Source organism: Mustela nivalis (assembly GCF_964662115.1).
Source record: "Mustela nivalis genome assembly, chromosome: 5".
NCBI lineage: Eukaryota > Metazoa > Chordata > Mammalia > Carnivora > Mustelidae > Mustela > Mustela nivalis.
Window position 1 is genome coordinate 53153677 of NC_139024.1, and position 20124 is coordinate 53173800.

Sequence of the window (20124 nt, forward strand, 5' to 3'; positions counted from 1 at the left end):
CAAGCATTTTTGCATGATTACACTCCCTTAAAAACCAAAACCACCAAAACATACTGGGGTGGGGGTGGGGGTAGAAATCCCCCTTTAACAAACATAAAGCTACCAAATTCTGTTTTCTTTAAAAGTCTTTTCTTTCAAGTTGCCTTATTTTCAGATGGAAGTAATAATAGATTAAACTGCAGCCCTAAACCATTTCATCTTCAAATAATATGGCTATAATAATTGTGGTTTCTAAAAACGAGCCAAAAATATGTTCATTTGTCACAGAGAAATATAAGTATTTTGTAACATTATGAGGGAAACTATGCTAACACCCAGCATGAAGATATTAAATCTGGGATGGCCCTTGGTGCCAGTACAGATCGAACAGTATTTCTAAGGCAATACAGCCAACTTCAATTCCTCATTACCGGACATTATTATATCTTACACCATTCGCTTCTTAAACCCATCACTGCTCACTGAACTGCCCATCACCATTCAGCTGGGATAGAGGTAACTGATGAAATGTTGGTGAAGTCTTTTTATAATGCTTTGACTGAAATATGCTTGAAGTTAACAGCCTATAGTTTCAACTGTCCATGGATTTGATTTTCTGCACAACTTCAATTCTCCAATATAAGGTCAATTAATATTAGGTTGCAGATTGACCTAGATCAGTCATTTAAAAAAGTAACTGGAAATTATGGGGTGCCTGGATGGCTCAGTGGGTTAAAGCCTCTGCCTTCAGCTCAGGTCATGGTCCCAGGGTCCTGGGATCCGGCCTCGAGTCAGGCTCTCGGCTTGGCAGGGAGCCTGCTTCCTTCTCTCTCTCTGCCTACGTGTGATCTGTCAAATAAATTAAATCTTGAAAAAAAAAAAGTAACTGGAAATTATAACAGAAAAATTAGATTTCGTTATCTCTCACCAAAATCCGCAATTTAACATGCATCTTTGCATGACGTGTCACTGTGATAGCACATATTGGCCCCTGTTCGGTTAATATAAAAGTTTCCTGAGACGTTCAGGTTACATGAACTAATTTCCCATCCCCTTAAATAGAGCGAATATCCGCACCCAAGGATTTTTAGTGATAAGAAACAGAAGTCCATCCTTCGATCTGAGGTTCTTGGACCCTGAAATTCTATTTTAGTGCAATGATTCTGGAAGGTGGTTTCCAGACCACCAGCCTCAAACTCCTTGGCAAATAATATTTCTGTTCCACCAAATTTAGAAGACCAATGGAGGCAAAGGAGGGCTTTCTACAGTTACGACAGAGAGAGGTCAGTGAATGCTACTTGGCCTTTTTCAAGCTCAGAAAAGCCAAGTGATGTTTTTGAAAACTCTTAATATAAAGGTTCTCTCCAAGAGGAGCACCACTGGGATCCACAGCACCTACACATTATGGAATAAATCAGATCTTAACTGAATGACTCCTCAGGCCAAATGGCCCAAGGTGTCCCGGTTTCAATAAGATAAACTTAAAAAATTCAAAAAGAAACTAAAGGAAAAGCAATAACTATGAAAAAGCAATATTCGTTGTTTTTTTGTTTTTGTTTTTTGGCTCAGTTGAAACATGGTCACTCTCTTTCATTAGTTAAAAAGCTTGGGGGAACTGAGAACAACAATCCAAGAAATGCAGCTGAATGCTAGGATGTCACAAGAAGACTCTAGAGGATGAGTTTTCTCTGATTTCAATAGCTATCAAGTGTTCTGCTGGGGTATAACTTGTCTTCTAGCCCACAAACTTTTAAAAACAAGTCACAAAATCCACATTAGAATATAAGTTTTTTTAATTTTTATAAATAACTTATCTGTTACAAAGATAGTTTACCCAGCTAAATCACAAAACCATCAACTCAAGATATCCAAATTACGTTTTATTAATAAAACAAGTAAAAACTGATTTATCAATCTTCACATAGAACTGCAGATGAAGCTGAAAAACAAGGCCTAGTTTTAAAACAAAATGCATCAAATGTAAGGGCTTTGGGTCTATGGTCTAATTAACTAGGATTGTCGTATTTCTTCCCATATACAAGATGCAAAGCCTGGAAGTCAAGGCTCTGTATAGATCACCTGTAATAATCCTGCTTATTGAAAAAAATATCCATTTGCAGACATTTACAATGGGTGACAGTCAACATTATCTCCTCCCTTTTGCTACGTTTCAGCACTTCCCTTAGCCCCATTCTAAGCACTGACATATATAATTCTGTTTTTAAAAGGCATACTGTTCTTTCTTTTTCTCGATTTCATATACATTCCCGATCATCTGAATATTTATTTTCCTTATAAAAATATATCATCAAAATAAAGAGATGCTTGAGGTTGCTTCAGTGTTCAAGTTTGCTTGTTTTTCTTTTTTCCAGCTTTCCTTCAGTTGTCCTAAATACGACTAGCCTCATTTCATAAATACACATGATACTGCCACCAAGTCAGGTTTAGAGACGGACTGCCCCGACGGGAAAGCGCTTCAACTTCTCCCGGCATCAGGGCGGTAGGTACCGCGGCTGTTGGCAGTTTTTGAGAACCGTACTTTCCCCATAGTGATCTCTTGCGGAGGCTCTGTGGGACACCAGGCAGACGAAGCAAGCTTAACCTCGGTGCTCTGTCAGTGGGTTAAAAATGCCTTTTGTGTCAAGCTTCCCTGTGGAAGGTCAGTGTGCTGCGCCCCCCACTGCTGAAGCCGGCAACGGAGCGGGACGGAGAGACCTACGGCCCGTAGCACTTGCTGCCGGTCAGCGTGCAGCGTCTGCACGTCTTCACAGAACATGGGCACCCAGGAGGGCGAAGTACAGAGGGAGCGGAGGAGAGTTATTTTGGGCACAGTTTCATTAATGCTTTTTTATTTTAAGGCACTGCTTCTCTCAGGTAAGGCTTAAAAAGGGACATGATCGTGCTTAATCACTAACAGGAGAAAAGAAAATTAGTTAACAAAAGACTATTACGCTATACATATAGAAATATAAGAAAATAATAAGAAAAGAAATCACTTAAAGCAGACTCGAGAGATCTGTACAGTAGGAAAAGCTTTGGGACATTTCACTGCATGTTTGTACAGACAATGCAGGCTGCTTTCCTTTTCATCTTTAGACCCCAGATGCTGGCTTCACAGAGTGGAGACGTTTTCAGGGAAGACAAGGACGAGGCCAAGAGTACCACAGATCAACGAAGTTCTTCCCCTATCCGTTGGCACCGTGCGGCAGCAAACAGTTTTTAAATAGTTAAACCTTGTTCCTTTTCTTCATGTTTGTAGTGTTTCACCGAAAGCTTTAAAAAAAAAGCCATCGTTCTATTCCTTCCTCCTGTCAAAATTCAGTAGTGACATGAGGGGAAAAGGTACTGGGCACACCTGGGCATGAATATACTGAGAATCATCCTCAATGGGCTACTGGTAACACTGTACATGGTTAGGCAGCGGGCAACCGAGTCTCTCAGCAGATCCCCTTTCATGTGATGAATTTCAACTGCCCATGACATTAGACTGAGGTATTATTAGCTCTGTGGGTTGACATTTAACATTAGCACAACACCATCTCGTCACACCTTCAATTTGACAAAAATCCTACGTAGCAGTGAAACTTTTCCCCTGATGACAGACTAGTTTCTGGAACTTCTGATGTGGTTTTAGAGCTAAAGGGCCTTTTGGCTCAGAAATGCCTTGGCATCTCACACTGTTCACAGCGGATTAAGGCTGGATGGTTTAAAAAAGTACAGGCAGTACAATTCCACTGAGCCCCCTCATCATCTTCTGTGTCTTGAGTCTTTGGTGTTTTGATGGTGGACCTTTGATCTGTACGGAGGCAAAAGAATTGTCTTAGAAGCAAACAACTGCAAAATTGTAAATTACTGGCAACTTGAAGCACCATTTGGACTGCACAGCAATAAGCAGCCTGTTGACCAATGAGTCTAGTCGGTCACTGACACCCACACCTGATCCGCACCCGCCCCCAGCAAGCTGGTGCTTCTCAAGCAGGAGAAAAGGGAAATCAACTCATGGGAACCAACAGCAAAGATTCCCATAATGTCACCTTAGGACTGTGAAAAGGTGTCCTACCACCATACTGACAGTAAGTCTGTGTCTCATTAAAGTTAGATTTTCATTCCCCACTGATGAAGAACATATTATTTCTGCTTTCTACCAGGAGTGGACATTTTTGTTAAATATTCTCTATTTGCTAAAAATGTAAGCTGAGAACAACACCAATAAAAATAGAAAGATGAGCTAATTTCTGAAATTTTAACTCTATCTCAACAATAGATTTGGAGAAGTTTATCAGTGTAAAAATTCTACCTTTGTTTCTCATTTTATTTTAAAATCATATTCATTACAGAACAGTTAGAAAGAACCCTAGATTGAGGTTTGTGAGAATGGAGTTCTGCTCCTGACTCTGCTACTCACTTTCACACTTTTCTCTTCTGTGATCTTAGATAAACCACACACCCTTCAGGTCTAATTATTTCCCAGGAAGTAAAGCTACTGCAGCTTTAAGACGCTGAAGTTCCAGAGTGTTTGAAAGGATTAATGTATCTTAAATTTAAGGAATGATTACATTCCTCCAAGGTTGTATCTCAAATGAAATTACATTTATGAAACTACTTTTTTGGAGGGAGGATCCCATTAGAAATTCAGGATATTATTCCTACAAATTAGTTTGGGGAGGTTTAAAGTAAAAGGAACATGCACTGTTGGAGCTCTCAAGGTTTACAAGTAAAGACTCAAACTATGTTAAGACACTGTATACTAATTTGCAAATTCCACCTACTCTACTGAGTTGGTAACTAAATTATATCTTTTCTGATAATTTAAAAGAAACTCACTGTATCTAGCAGGCAAAATAGAGGAAGTCAAGCTTTTATAACAAATGTAAAATAATTAAGAGATGTTTGGTATTCTGTCCCATTATTTTTTTAAAAAAATATATATTTTAAAATTATTGGAAAACGAGAGAAGGTAGACTCCCTGCTGAGTAGGAAGCCCAACGTAGGGCTCAATCCCAGGACCTAATCCCAGGACCTAGAAATCAATGACCCGAAATGAAGGCGGATGCTTAACTGACTGAGCCACCCAGGCACCCTTCTGCCCCCCTTTTGCAGCATCTTATTTACTGATTAGTCTTAAGGAACACTTCATTGCAAAACTTTCAACTTTAGGCACTGTTCACAATTTTTAGGGATCATGACACTTTTTGCCACATTCAAGAGCAACTTGAGAATGCTATTTATAAAATAATTATTTTTTTGAGTAATATAATTGAGTAATAAAAAAATATCTAAGGCATATCTAAGTAAAAATATTGGAAAAACCGAGACTCTCACAATACTAGTTAATATTTCTTAAACCATATTAAAATAGTTAAAATTTTGTTTTGACTTTTTACCATATAAAATGATTTTACACTTCATACCTGGGAAACATTTTATGGACCGACTGTTTTAATTTGGGGCTCCATCCTACTTCCTAGAATTTTGGTCTCACTTAAGTGTTAGAAAATATTCCTACCTGGCACATTTAAAAAACTGTCTACCTTTTCTACTCAACTACAAAGGTTTTTAGGAAGGTGGACTATTTCTATTAATACTTTAATCTATTATTAAATATCAGCACCTTCTTCATTATTGAAGTAATATCCAGGGCAATCAATAGGGAACATATACTTTTTTTTTAAATGAGAAATCTCCAATGGTTTTCTTATACCTGCACAATCTCATTTGCTGGTTAAACTTACAAATCTTTTTATTAGAGGTATCCGGAAACCAGAATTTAAGAGGAAGTTAGACTGCAAAGGTTGGCTTGTGATTTCCGCAGTAATTTTAGCTATTTTAAAAATACAAAACACTGCAGTGTAAAGCAGAAATGCACAATCAGTTCTAATTAAATAAATCTCTATAAATGAAACTAGTAATTCTTTATTTTAGTTGAAGGCAAAATGTTTGATTCTATATTTCTCCAAAATAGCATAAATAGATAGAAGCACACAAAAGCGTCTATCTTTTGTGGAAAAGCTTTTAATATATTTTTTTCTTGTTTTCCTTTTTTGGGTAATTACTATATTTCAAATTTGACATGTTATAAACTTCTTAAGTATAGTTGACATACAATGTTATATTAGTTTCAGGGGTACAGCAGAGTGATCCAACAATTTTATACACTATACGATGCTCACCATGATGTAGTTACCATCTGTCACTGTACAGAGTTATTACAATTTTATTGACTATATTCTTTCTCTATGCTGTACTTTTTAATCCCTGTGAATTAATCTATTTTATAACTGGAAGTGTGTACTATTTAATCCCTTTCACCTACTTTGCTCATCCCTCCCCACCCCAGTGACCATTAGATTGTTCTCTGTATTTCTGAGTCTGAATCTAAAACAGATGTTGTGTTGTTGCTGTTGATTTTCTGGATTCCACATATAAGTGAACTTATATGGTATATTATCTCTGTTTTATTTCACTTAGCATAATACTGTCTAGGTTCATTCATGCTGTTGTGAATGGGAAGATTTCATTCTTCTTTATGGCTGAATAATATTCACGTGCACACGTGAGCATGCGTGCACACACACACACACACACACACACCATCTTCTTTATTCATTCATCTATCAATGGACACTTAGGTTCCTTCCGTATTTTGGTTATTATAAATAATGCTGCAAAAAACATAGGCATGCATGTATCTTTTCAAGCTACTGTTTTCATTTTCTTTGGGTAAATATCCAGCAATGGAATTACTGCACTGCATGGGATTTCTAATTTTTGAGGAACTTCCATACTGTTTTCCACAGTAGCTACACAAATTTAAGTTCCCAGCAACACTGCACAAGGGCTCCCTTTTCTCTACATCCTCATCAGTACTTTGTTATTTCTTGTCTTTTTTTTTAATTGTTTTAAATTTTTTTTTGTCTTTCTGATGTTAGCCGTTCCTGACTGATGTGAGGTGTTATCTCAGTGTACTTTTGATTGGCATTTCCCTTTATGATGGGTGATACGAGCATCTTTTCATGTGTCTGTTGGCCATCTGCATGTCTTTGTTGGAAAAATGTCTATTTAAGTCCTCTGCCCATTTTAAAATTGGATTATTTGGGGGGTTTTTTGGTGTTGAGTTGTAGTAGTTCTTTATATATTTTAAATATTATTCTCTTATCAGATATATCATTTGTGAATATCTTCTCCCATTTAGTAGTTGCCTGTTTGTTTTGCGGGTGATTTTCTAGCTATGCAAAACCTTTTTAGTTTGACAACTGCTTTTGTTTTCCTTGCCTGAGGAGACATATCTAGAAAAATGTTGCTAAGGCCAATATTCAAGATATTACTGCCTATGTTTTAAGAGTTTATGATTTCAGGTCTTACCTATAGGTCTTTAATCCATTTTGAGCTTATTTTTATATATGATATATGTGGTCCAGTTTCATTCTTTTGCACAAAGCAGTCTAATAATCTCAATTAATTGAAGAGATTGTCCCCCCACCCCCCCCGACTTACTTTGTTGTAGATTAACTGATGATTTAAGTGTGGGTTTACTCCTGGGCACTCTATTCTGTTTCATTGGTCTATGTGTCTATTTTTGTGCTAGCACCATATCTTGAAATCTGGGATTGTGATACTTCCAGCTTTGTTCTTTCTCCAGGTTGCTTTGGCTATTTGGGGTCTTTTGGGTTCCATACAAATTTTAGGCTTATTTGCTCTACCTCTGTGAAAAATATCATTGGTATTTTGGTAGAGACTACACTGACTCTTGGTGTAGATTGCTTTGGTAGAAAAGGCATTTAACAGGGTCAGTTCTTCCAATTCATTAGCATGGTATATCTTTCCATTTGTTTGTGTTGTCTTCAATTTCTGTCGTCAATGTCTTACAGTTTTCGGAGTACAGGTATTTTTTCCTCATTGGTTAAATTTATTTATAGGTATTTTAGTTTTCTTTGATGCAACTATGAATGGGATTGTTCTCTTAATTTCTCTTCTGCTACATTGTTGTTAGTGTATAGAAATGCAACAGATTTCTGCATATTAATTTTTATGTCCTGCAACTTTACTAAATTTATTTATTAGTTCTAATAGTTTTTTTGGTGGAGTCTTCAGGGTCTTCTATATATAGTATCATGTCATCTGCAAATAGTGACAATTTTACTCCTTCCTTATCAACTTGGATACTTTACTTTTTCTTTTCTGATTGCTGCAGCTAGGAACTTACAGTTGAATAAATGTTGAATAAAAATGGCAAAAGTGGGGATCCTTGTCTGCTTCCTGATTTTAGAGGAAAAGCTTGCAGTTTTTCACCAGTGATTATCATGTTAGCCACAGGTTTACCACATATGGTCTTTATTTTGTTGAGGTATGTTCCCTACAAACCCACTTTGTTGAGTTTTTATCATGAAGTAATGTAGAGTTTTGTCAAATACTTTTTCTGCATCACTTTGTTAATGTGGTGGTGTATCATGCTGATTGCAGTCAAATGCTCTACCCCTGAGTTATACCCCCTGTATCATGCTGACTGATTTGGAGATATTAAACCATCCTCGCGTCCCTGAAATGAGTCCCACTTGATTGTGGCAGATGATCCTTTCCCTATTTTGTTGAAATGCATTTGGTAATATTTTGTTGAAGATTTTTTGCATCTATGTCCATCTGGGATTCTGGCCTATAATTCTCTTTTTTTGGTAGTATCTTTGTCGGTTTTGTTTATCAGGACAATGCTGGCCTCGCAGAATAAATATGGAAGTCTTCCTTCCTCTTTTATTTTTTGTAATAGCTTGAGAAGGATAGATACTAACTCTTCTTTAAATGTTGGCAGAATTCACCTGTGGAGCCATCTGGACTTTTGTTTGATTTTTTTTGATTCTGGATTCAATTTTGTTACTAGTAATCAGTCTGTTCAGATTTTCTATTTTTTCCTGATTTGGTCCTGGAACAGTGTTTATTTCTAGGAATTTATCCATTTCTTCTAGGTTGTTAAAATCTTGGCATAAAACTTTTTATAGTTACCCCTTATAATCCTTTGTATTTCTGTAGTATTGGTTATTATTTTTCCTGTTTCATCTTTTTTTTATTTATTTGAGCCCTCTCTTTTTTCCTGATGTGTCTGGTTAAAGGTTTATCAATTCTGTTTATGTTTCTGTTTTATGTTTATGGTTTCAGTGCTCTTTTCTATTCTTCTTAGCTCTATTTTTGTTTATTTCTACTCTGATCTTTATTATTTCCGTTCTTCTACTAACTTTGGGCTTTGCTTGTTCTTTTTCTAGTTCCTGTAGCTATAAAGTTAGATTGTCGGAGACTTTTCTTGTTTCTTGAGGTATGCCTCTATCACCATAAACCTCCTTCTTAGAACTGGTTTTGCTACATTCCAGAGAATGTGAACCTGTGCTTCCATTTTCATTTGTCTCCAGGTATTTTTTGATATCCTCTGTGATTTCTTCACTGATGTACTGATTGTTAAATATGTTGTTCAGCCTCCACATATTTTTCCCCCTAATTGTTCCCTTGTAATTGACTTCTAGTTTTATAGCACTGTGATTGGAAAGATGCTTGACATGATTTCAGTCTTCTTAAGTTCATCAAGACCTGTTTTGTGGCCTAACATGTGAACTCTCCTGGAGAATGTTCCATGTGTACTTGACATTATATATTCTGTTGTTTTTGGATGAAATGCTCTTTATCTATCTGTTAAGTCCATGTGTTCTAATGGGTTGTTCATAAGACACTGTTTCCTTATTTCTGTTTGGAAAACCTCTTCATTCATCAATGAGTGTACAGTTCAAGTTCCCTACTATTATTGTATCACTATCAATTTTTCTCTTTATGTCTGTTAATATTTGCTTCATATATGTAGGTGCTCCTTTGCTGGGTGCATAGAGATTTACAATTGTCATATCCTTTTGCTGATCTCCTTCCTTATCATTACATAATGCCCTCTTTTGTTTCATTACAGTCTTTGTTTTAAAGTCTACTTTGTCTGATGTAAGTGCTGCTACCCCAGTTTGTTTGCTTCAATCTGCATGGAGTATCTTTTTCCATCCCTTTCTTTTCAGTATCTTTAGGTCTGAATTGAGTCTCTTGTAGGGAGCATATAGATAAGCCTTGTTATTTTACCGTCCAGTAAATGACTATCTCTTTGACTGGAGGATTCAGACCATTTACATTTAAAGTAATTACTGATAGGTATGTACTTATTGCCATTTTGTTGTTTTCTGGTTGTTTCTGTAGTTCTTCTATGTTCCTTTCTTGTGTTGATGGCTTTCTTTAACGTTATGTTTGGATTCCTTTCTATTTATTTTTTGTGTATCTATTGTAGGCTTTTGGTTGGTGGTTACCATGAAGTTTGTATGTAACATCCAAAGTATATAGCAGTCCCTATGAAGCAGATGATCACTGCAGTTCAAACACACTCTAAAAGTACTACATTTTTACTTTCTCCTCTGTGTTTTATGTAAATGTCCTATTTCTGTCTTTTTATTTTGTGAGTCCCTTAATTTTTTTAAAGATATAGTTGAGTTTACCACTTTTGTCTTCATACTAAGCTTTATAAGCAATTGATCAACTATCTTTACTATATGTTTGGTCTCACCTGGAAAATTTTTTCATTTCATTATTTTCTTATTTCTAGTTATGGCCTTTTCTTGTCCCTTTAACATTTCTTATGAGGCTGGATTAGTGGTGATGGACTCTAACTTTTGTTTATCTGGGAAACTCTAGCTTTCTAATTCTAAATGATAACCTTGCTGAATAGTATCTTGGTTGTAGGTTTTTTTCCTTTCAGAACTTTGAGTATATCATGCCACCCCCCTCTGGCTGCAGCTTCTGTTGCAAAATCAGCTGATAGTCTTGTGGGGTTTTTCTTTATTTAAAACTAGTTCCTGTTCTCTTTGACATTTTAAGTCTGTGTCTTGGTGTGAACTTCTTTGGGCTCATCTTTTTTGAGACTCTCTGTGCTTCCTGAACCTGGATTTATGTTTCCTTCCCCAGGTTAGGGAAGTTTTCAACTATCATCTCTTAAAATAACTTTTCTGCCCCTTCCTCTCTCTCTCTCTCCTCCTTCTGGGACCTCAGTAATGTGAATATTATTCTTGATGCCCCAGAGTCTCTTAACCTGTCCTCGTTTGTTGACATTCTTTTTTCTTTTTGCTGTTCAGCTTGGGTGCTTTATATTACCCTGGCTCTAGATAATTGATCGGTTCCTCCGCATCCTCTAATCTGCAGCTGATTCCCTCCAGTGTATTTTTTATTTCACTACTTGTATTCTTCAAATCTGATTCTTTTTATATTTTTTTATCTCTTTGTTGAAGTTCTCAGTGAACTCAACCACTCTTCTCTCAAGTTTGATGAGCATCTTTATAATCATTACTTATAAATTCTTTATCAAGTAGATTTGTTTCATTTAGCTCCTTTTCTGAATTTGTTTGTAGGACATTCCTCTGTCTCATTTTGTTTGACTTTCTGTGTTTGTTTCTATGAATGAGGCAATGGAGCTACCTCTCCCAGTCAGGAAGGAGAGGCTCTGTGTAGGAAGGTCCCTGTATAGACTGCATGTGCCTGGAAGTTTTGGCTGGCTGGTGGTAGCTGTAGGAAGTGTGAGCTGAGTCTGATGGTACTCCATGAAGGGATGCCCTGGTAGAATGGCTGGAGCTGCACTGGGTATAGGCTGGGGAAGAGGCATAAGTCCTGCTGAGAGGGTAGGCTGGCTACAGTGACTAGACTCTGCTCCCATTTATGTTATCAAGGAGGTGGGAGAAGGCAAACATGGTGCTTGCTTGCACTTCTGACTCCAGAGTAAGTTCCAGCAGTTCTCTACCATTTGGTAGAAGCTCTAGAGTTGGTATATGGGTTTTCTTCGCTAATACGTCTCCCTTTATTTTATTTTTTTAAAAATATTTTTATTTACTTATTTATTTGAGAGAAAGAGCACAAGTGGAGGTGGGGGAGAGGGAGAAGACTCCCCACTGAGCAGGGAGCCTGATGTGGGATCCTAAGACCCCAGGACCATGACTGAACTAAAGGAAGACACTTAACCGACTGTGCCACCCAGGTGCCCCTCTAGTTGCCCTTTAAATCACAGCTTTTTTGTTGGTGGGGGGGGGCAAGGTGGGCAGATCTGTGCATGGATCCCTCAGTGCTCTCTCTCTGTCTGCAGTTCACAGTGTAGGGGTTGGGGTTCCCATGGTTACTGTGATTCCATCTCTTCTTCCAATGGCTATGTGGTCCTTCCACCCTTTATTATGCAGAAGCTTTTAATCAGCCTTAGTTCTTCAGGAGGAACTGTTCTATATGGAGATGTAGATATGGTATGTCCATGGGAAGAGATGGGTTTAGGTTCTTTCATATGACACCATCTTGGATCCCTCCCCTTGACATATTATAAATTTAAGGAAAGGCTTCCATCTGTGCTTTCTACTGTTCTAGCTTTCCTTACTTTTTATCACCATGAAAAACTTCACACTTATAAATAAATAGAGCATAGTGAAATAAACCCTCATGTTCTTATCCTGCTTCAATTGTCAAGACCAATCTTATTTCATCTATTTTCCACCGCAACCTCCATATACTTTTTCCTACACTCAACACGTTTATGCTGAAGCAAAACAGGAAATCTTTTCATAAGAAAAAATTTAGTTAATTTTTGAGGGAGTGAAAAGATCATATTAAAGTAACTCTCATTCAGAGTCTGGAAATACCCACTTTGCCTATTTTAAGGAGCTAGGTTATGCCACTGTTCTCTTTAACCCTTTCTTCAATTAAAGTCCAACTGGCATTTAGTATTTTAACCACTGCTTACTGTGACAAAATAATCTTACTTTCGCTCTTCTGTAATAATAGTTCATTGCATTCCACCTATCTATGTTTAGAAATACTAAACAAACAAACACACCATGAAGATACGGCTAATCCTAATCGAATTATATTTAAACAAAAATGAGGGAGTGGAGAGAACAGGATATTGAATGAGACTGCGAAAAGTCTTGTAACAAACCAAAGAGTTAGTAACATGCCTATTCTTTCTCATTTCTCTATTTTAATTCCTAGAGTAAAAAAATCCACACACATATTTTGACATACCTTCAATACATGTGTATACAAATCTGATTACCAATGATGTAAAATGATAGTAGGTGATAATTTTCAATAATCATTCATTTGAAATTCAGAGTATTGTGATTATACAGAATTATGCATAAACAAAATACTCATGAAAAAAAAATTCCCTAAAGTATTGTTCTCATCAGTTATCTAAAATTTTAAAGAGTACAAATTTTACTGATTTTTTTTTTCCCAAGACTTGTTATTTTAGGAGTATATAATGAATCCTAAGGACATGAATATTACTTTTAAAGAGCTAAGTACATTACATTTCTGCATGCTCCCCTATCCCCAACATGTAAATGAAAATAAGCAAGTATCTTCCTAATGAATTCATCCACGAATGCCACAGTTTGAAGCACTTATAGAATGGAAGGCTGCTAAGAACAAAATTTTCTATAATCTTGGATTTCAAAATGTAATGGTTTTCACACATAATGAATACACTAACCTTTGGGTTTTGGTGGCACAGGACCTACAAATCCAATATTGTCATAAAAGTTATGAATAGCGCTGGGATTAAAATGTGGTCCTGAAATATATAAAAAGTAAATGTATCAATGTTTATAGCTCAAAAATATTTAATTTTATTTTCCAAAAAAGCAAGTATTTTCTTTCTAAAAAACGTCACAGTATAAACAGAAGAAATGCTTTCATTTATTTTGCACCTCTAATCTCAAATTACATGTAAGGATGTCAAAACAGCCAAGGAAGGTATAATACAGTACTCACAACAGATGTTTAAGTGGTAAATGGGGGAATAAGTCAAAACTTAACTGTTAGTAAGACAGTAATAGAATTACAACTAGACCACTGTTTTATGTGCCAAGTTAAAATAACTTACAATTTAACAATTTAAAATATAATTTCAAATGATCAAACATGATCTTAAGCAACTAAATAAATAGCTTGGCCCCAAATAAGTATTAAAAACCTTGCACTAATTAAATATAATGGTTCAGATGACAAAAGGAGTAAGTTAAGAACTATGGTTGCTAGATCAGCACTAAATTCCTTTTTCTCGCTTTTTAAACTACGGCATCTTCATAGAGTATTTCAAGATACATGACTTATGGAGGTTTTAAAAGAAAATACAACATTATCATCTTTCAACTTGATGGATTTTCAGCACACATTTAAAAAGAGCAACTAAGGACTTCTTTTTTGTTGGTTTCCTTTTCTTATCCTGTCTTTTCCATTTCATATATTTCTATTATTTCCCTAACTTCAGCTTTAGGTTTAAGTTATAAAATTTCCTGTTAGTTGCCTAAGGAACTGACTTAAATTGTCAAGATTTTTTGCTATAATAACCAACTATTGCTTATCAGGAATAGCTCAAGTTTTCATAATAAGCTTTCATAATAAGCTATCTTTGTTCTAAAAATGTGTAAGCCACATTTTTATTCCCTTTTCTGTTTTGTCAATTAAGAAAGTGCCATTAGGGTGGGGATGCCTTTTTAACTATGTTCTTAAAAGCACGATTCTAAAAAAAACATGATAAAGCATGATTCTCAAAAGATAAAAGGAAAAAAGGAAATAGGAAAAAGACACGAGTACCTATATTTTAACCTTATTAAATATTATAAAAATATTATAAATATTATACATTCTACTAATATTTAATAGCAATACTTTTGACAACATAGCCATAATCACTGTCTTCCCTTAACATGAGAATAGAGCAGGTTTGAATAATACAAATCTTATCAAATTATTCATAAGCCAAATACATAATTTATTCTGGAAGAAAAACACAATAGTTTTTAATACTATCTGGCTCCAAAGTCAAACCTGAGACAACTGAAGATTATAACTGCTAAGTTTGTATTCAGCCACAGGAAAAGAGTTGGCAAATTAATACAATGAATTTCAGTTGAATATTCACTGAACTTTACCTCGGGCTTGAAAAAGATCAATTTCTTTGGTTAAGCAGTCAATGTCAATCTGGAGTTGTCTATTACAACTTCTCAACTGCTGCATTTCTTCGAGCTGAAAAATAAGTCCATGTGAGAAGGATCTGCATTGAATTCTCTTGTCATTAGTTAAGAGTGGAGTTTGGCAGGGGAGGGCGAGGGCAAAGAAACAAGTATGAATTGAGAGCACTTCTAAAAAAACCAGATCAGCTTTTTACACCTACGACAGATCGCTGATTCTCATGTTCAAGCACAGAGGTCACAAGAGTTACAGACTTACTGAAGGTATTTGGGATATGGAATTTGATCTTTTCAGGCGCCTTCTAGTTAGATTATTTTCCATTTCATTGACCTCAGATTTTAGTTTATCCAGCTTTTTCTTTTGAATCTCAAGTTCTCTTTGAAGTCGTTCCATTCTGGCCTTCTGGTGTACCAACAGAGCTGCAACACATATTAGTAAACATGAGGACCCACCCACTTTAGTCAGTTAACCTTTAAGCTGCCTTGGGAAAACAAAACAATTAAATATTTCTGCAACAAACAAGAGTATGCCAAGATACCTTAAAAAAACCATTCTGAGTTTAAATGTTTAAAATTTCAAAATTTTTAACCCGCAAATTATTTTTAATTATTTAAGCAGACAAACATTACTACTTGTTTAAAATTTTTTTAAAAAAGTGTTTGGATAAACCCCCTTTCTGGCTAAGGACAGTACTTTTAGTAGCTATTACTTCTCTAAATGCTCCAGTCTAGTCAACTACTTAGTAACTACTATTTAATTAACATCTGACCCCCTGAAAGGTTAAGACCTTCAACTCTAAGAAGCCTGATGTGTTGGGACTCTGCTAAGGTATTCTAATATGAACACTTTGCAGACATTTTAAAAGGGAATGTGGGTTAAGCTAAATCCATTTTGATGTATGCAATAAATAAAACAAAGCAATTTCAATACATATAAATGTTATCATTAAATTGTTTTTTTTTTTTTTTAAAGAGAGAGTGCAACCATGTGAGCAAGGGTGGGGGATAGGGGACAAAGGGAGACAGATAATCTAAGTAGGTTCCACATTCAGTGCAGAGCCTGATACAGGACTCAATCTCAAGACCCCAAGACTATGACCCTAGCTGAAATCAAGAGTTGGACACTTAACCAACTAAGCTACCTAGGCAGCTCCAAATTGAGAAACATTAGTATTAAATTATTCAAGTCACAAAGTAAAAATGATACCACATAGAGAAATCACTCATATTTTGTGAAAATATTTTCCTAAGGTTTGTTTTTTTTTTTTGAGAGAGAGAGTGTGCGTGCAGGCACAGGTTAGGGAGGGGGCAGAGGGGGAGAGAGAATCTTAAGCAGGCTCCATGCTCTACACAGAGCATGACAAGGGGCTCGATCTCATGACCCTGAGGATCATGATCCAAGCTGAAATCAAGAGTTGGATACTTAACTGACACCCACGTTCCTTTATTTTCCTAAGATTTTTAAAGAAAGAAATTATGTAAATCAGACTTGTAGCATGAATGATAAACTGCATGGGAAACTTTCTTAAGTCATAAAAATCAGTGTATGTTCTTATGAATAATCCTTGGACAATGTAAGCCTCCTTTTTAGGGTACTGGACTGGAAGTAAAGATAAACTGTGGCCACTTTTGTAAAAAGTCAGCTTGGGATGATTCTATCATGAGAAAACAGGTGGATTTAGAAAAGTACAGTTAACAACCTTTAAAAAGGAAAACTATTAAAATGAAAAACTCAAGTAGATTAAACAGAAGATTAGATTAATGCTGAATAGTCATCTTCAATTAATCTCAAATTTTATGAATCTAAAAAGTAAGAAAAAGACTATGGCACATTTGGGCTATTCAATCTAGCAGTGTATTCTAGAGCCAGAATTGGGGTATGGAAGGGGGGAAATCAAGAGTTGGACACTTAACCAACTAAGCTACAAATTGAGAAACATTAGTATTAAATTATTCAAGTCACAAAGTAAACTATTTCTGTATTAGGCTCAAGTACTTCAAAATTAACCTTAAATGGTAGGTAATCCCGCCCTCCCCACCCCCGCCAAAATCTGACACTGTTCTAATCCATAGATGCTTTGTCTGTAATTCTCCTTTCTTATTTATTGGAAGAAATAAATACTTGGGCATAATGTTTCATGTTTTAAAAACCATGGCTGTTTCTTTTTTGATAAATACTAAAACACTGTTAACCTTCCTCCCATTTTAATACATATTTTGTGACTTCAGGGAGGTGTTTTTGGAGATAAACATGTTCTTGGTTGAAAACTTGCTGTGTCTTTGTTACTTTCCTATCAAGCTTGTTTTGTCAGACTTTTATTCAAATTGGCTTATTTATGTGAACTGCAGTTTTATCTATCTATATCCAAAATATAATTCTAAATAAGGGTTTGTTCATTCTCCTAAAAGAAGACGAGGGTGTAGGCTGTTATTTTTTGACTGGGACACAAAGAGAAGAAAAGCTGGAAGCAGGACTATAGTGAGAATGAAGGACAAGGCAAAGGAAGATGAGGAATAATATACTTTCCTTCATTTCTGAACTCCAACCATCTACCGACAGTGTGTCTCAAGTGGCATTATTTAGAAATTTGTTCAAATTTGTCATTATTTATAAGTAGCATTTCTTAAAATTAATACTCAAAAATTTTTCCCTAATGACTAAACCCTTCAATTTCTCTAATGACTAAATGATGGTTTATATTTACGTTGAAATTATAAAACAAGATATATATTTGTGGTACTCTTCAATATTATATTATGAGCAAGGGATGAGAACAGATTTCCTAAGAAACTGAAACCCAACTTATAACACATTTGAGTGATCAAAATTTATATTGTAAGGGCAGAGAGTGAACCACAGTGAGAAATTATTATGACAATTATCCCCAGGCTAGTGATTTCTTTGGAGTGTCTGCCAGAAGCAAATGCAAACTGATTGTCAGCAATCCACTTCTACTACCAGTGAGCTATTACTAAGGGATCCATACGGAAAAACTGAAGAGAAGCTCTCAATAGAAAACTATGACCAAACAAGAAAATGATCTACCATGAGAATCAATGGCCCAGAAAGAGCCCCCACACTCAAAAGAGGTTAAAGAATAGGAAAAGATATTTACAAATGATGTGTCTGATAAAGGGTTAGCGTCCGAAAACTACAAAGAACTTATAAAACTCACCATCCCCAAACCAAATAATCTATCCAGTTAAGAAATGGGCAGAAAACATGAATAGACATTCTTCCAAAGACATCCAATGGGTAACAGATACACGAAAAGATGCTCAACGTCACTCACCATCAGGGAAATACAAATCACCACAATGAGATATCACCCCACACATGTCAGAATGGCTAAAGTTAACAAGGGAAACAGATGTTGGGGAGGATGCAAAGAAAGGGGAACCCTCTTACACTCTGGTGGAAATGCAAACTGGTGTAGCCACTTTGGAAGACAGTGTGGAAGTTCCTTAAAAGGGGAGACTGCACTACTAGGTATTTACCCAAAGGATACAAAAATACAGATTCAAAGGGGGTATGTGCACCCTGATGTTTAAAGCAGCCTTATCAAGAATAGTCAAACTATGGAAAGAGCCCAAGTGTCCATCAACTAATGAATGGATAAAGAAGCTGTGGTACACACGTACACGCACACAAACACACACACACACACACACACCCCACACACAATGGAATATTACTCAGCCATAAAAAAGAATGAAATCTTGCTTTTACAACAATTTGGATAGAGCTAGGGTACATATGCTAAATAAAATAAGTCAGTCAGAGAAAGACCAGTATCTTATTTTACTTAAATGTGGGATATAGGAAACAAATAGATGAACTTATGAGAGAAAGAAGTGGATAGCAAAAAAAGAAAGAGGGTGGCAAACCATAAGAGACCCTTAAACAGAGGGTCAGAGACACTTAAACAGAGAACAAACAGGCTTAATGGAGGGAGGTAGGTGGGGGATGGGCTAAGTGGGTGATGGGCATTAAGGAGGGCACTTGGGATGAGCACTGGGTGTTCTATGTAAATGATGAACCACTAAATTCTACTCCTGAAACCAATATTACACTATGTGTTAAACTAACAGAATTTAAATAAAAATCTGGAAAGAAAAAAAAAAAAGGAAAAGTACCATAAACTACTCTAGAAATGAGAAATATAGTCAGTGAAATGAAAAAATCAAACAAATGAAACAGCAGATTAGACAAAGTAAAAGACAGTTAGTGACCTGGAAGATAAATCTAAGATCATTACCCAGACACAGAGATAAAGCGACAGCAAACATTAAAGGGGTTAAAAAATCTCATGTAAGTCTCATCTTCCAGAAGAAGATAACAGAAAGAATGGAGGAGAGGCAAAATTTGAAGAGATGCTTGCTGAAAATGTTCCAAAACTAAAGAAATAACACAATCTAGAAGATAATGCAATAATTTGATCCTCTAGATTATCAGAGCATGGATGAATAAATACATTTTTAGATAAAGTTTCGGGGAATTTACCAACCACAGATTGCGGCTGAAAGAACTACTAATGTTTTTTGATAAGACGGAAATTAATACAAAAGGAAAGAACAGATGAATAAATTCAAATAAAGTTCTAACTCTAAAACAATGGAGAAGGACCATGGCAGTGGGTGGGGTAGCATAAATTGCTTAGAAAAAAATAAAACTAGAACATTAGAAAATAACAAGAAATTGGAAATGTGAAGACCAGACAAGCATTCTAAAGTCTTAAAAGTATTTAGGAATACTCTCAAATGTTGCTAAACCAAATACACATGTTGGGGCACCTGGCTGGCTCAGTAAGTAGAGCATGTGATTCTTGATCTTGGGGTCATTGACCTTAAGCCCCATATTGGGTGTGAAGCCTACTTAAAAAAAAATACACACATGTTAACTATTTAAGGATCACTACTAGAGAAAGCTAAATAGAATGCAGTTTCTAAATTAAAAGACCAAATAAAAGGAGAAATTATTATTATTATCTGGTTAAACTTAGATGGCAGGAAAGAAGGAAAAAAGAAAAAAAAATAAAAAAATCATGACAAGAATAATTCCAAATATATCAGTAATCACAACTGTAATTTAATTAAGTGTATTTGTTTAGATACAAGAGATCTGCACATT

At 35.8% G+C, this 20124-nt stretch overlaps 1 protein-coding gene across 9 annotated transcripts in view; it reads right to left on the minus strand.

The window, feature by feature from the left end:
• Nucleotides 1-1754: 1754 nt before the first annotated feature.
• The window catches only part of TAB2 (TGF-beta activated kinase 1 (MAP3K7) binding protein 2), a 92443-nt gene continuing 74073 nt past the window's right edge, over nt 1755-20124 (minus strand). For all 9 annotated transcript variants that reach the window (XM_082730313.1, XM_082730318.1, XM_082730314.1 and 6 more), the window contains 4 exons: nt 15253-15413; nt 14955-15048; nt 13511-13591; nt 1755-3775 (listed from right to left, as the gene is read on the minus strand). In XM_082730313.1, the coding sequence (XP_082586439.1) occupies nt 3633-3775; nt 13511-13591; nt 14955-15048; nt 15253-15413 (479 nt within the window). In that variant the 3' untranslated portion in view covers nt 1755-3632. The remainder of the gene's footprint in view (nt 3776-13510; nt 13592-14954; nt 15049-15252; nt 15414-20124) is intronic.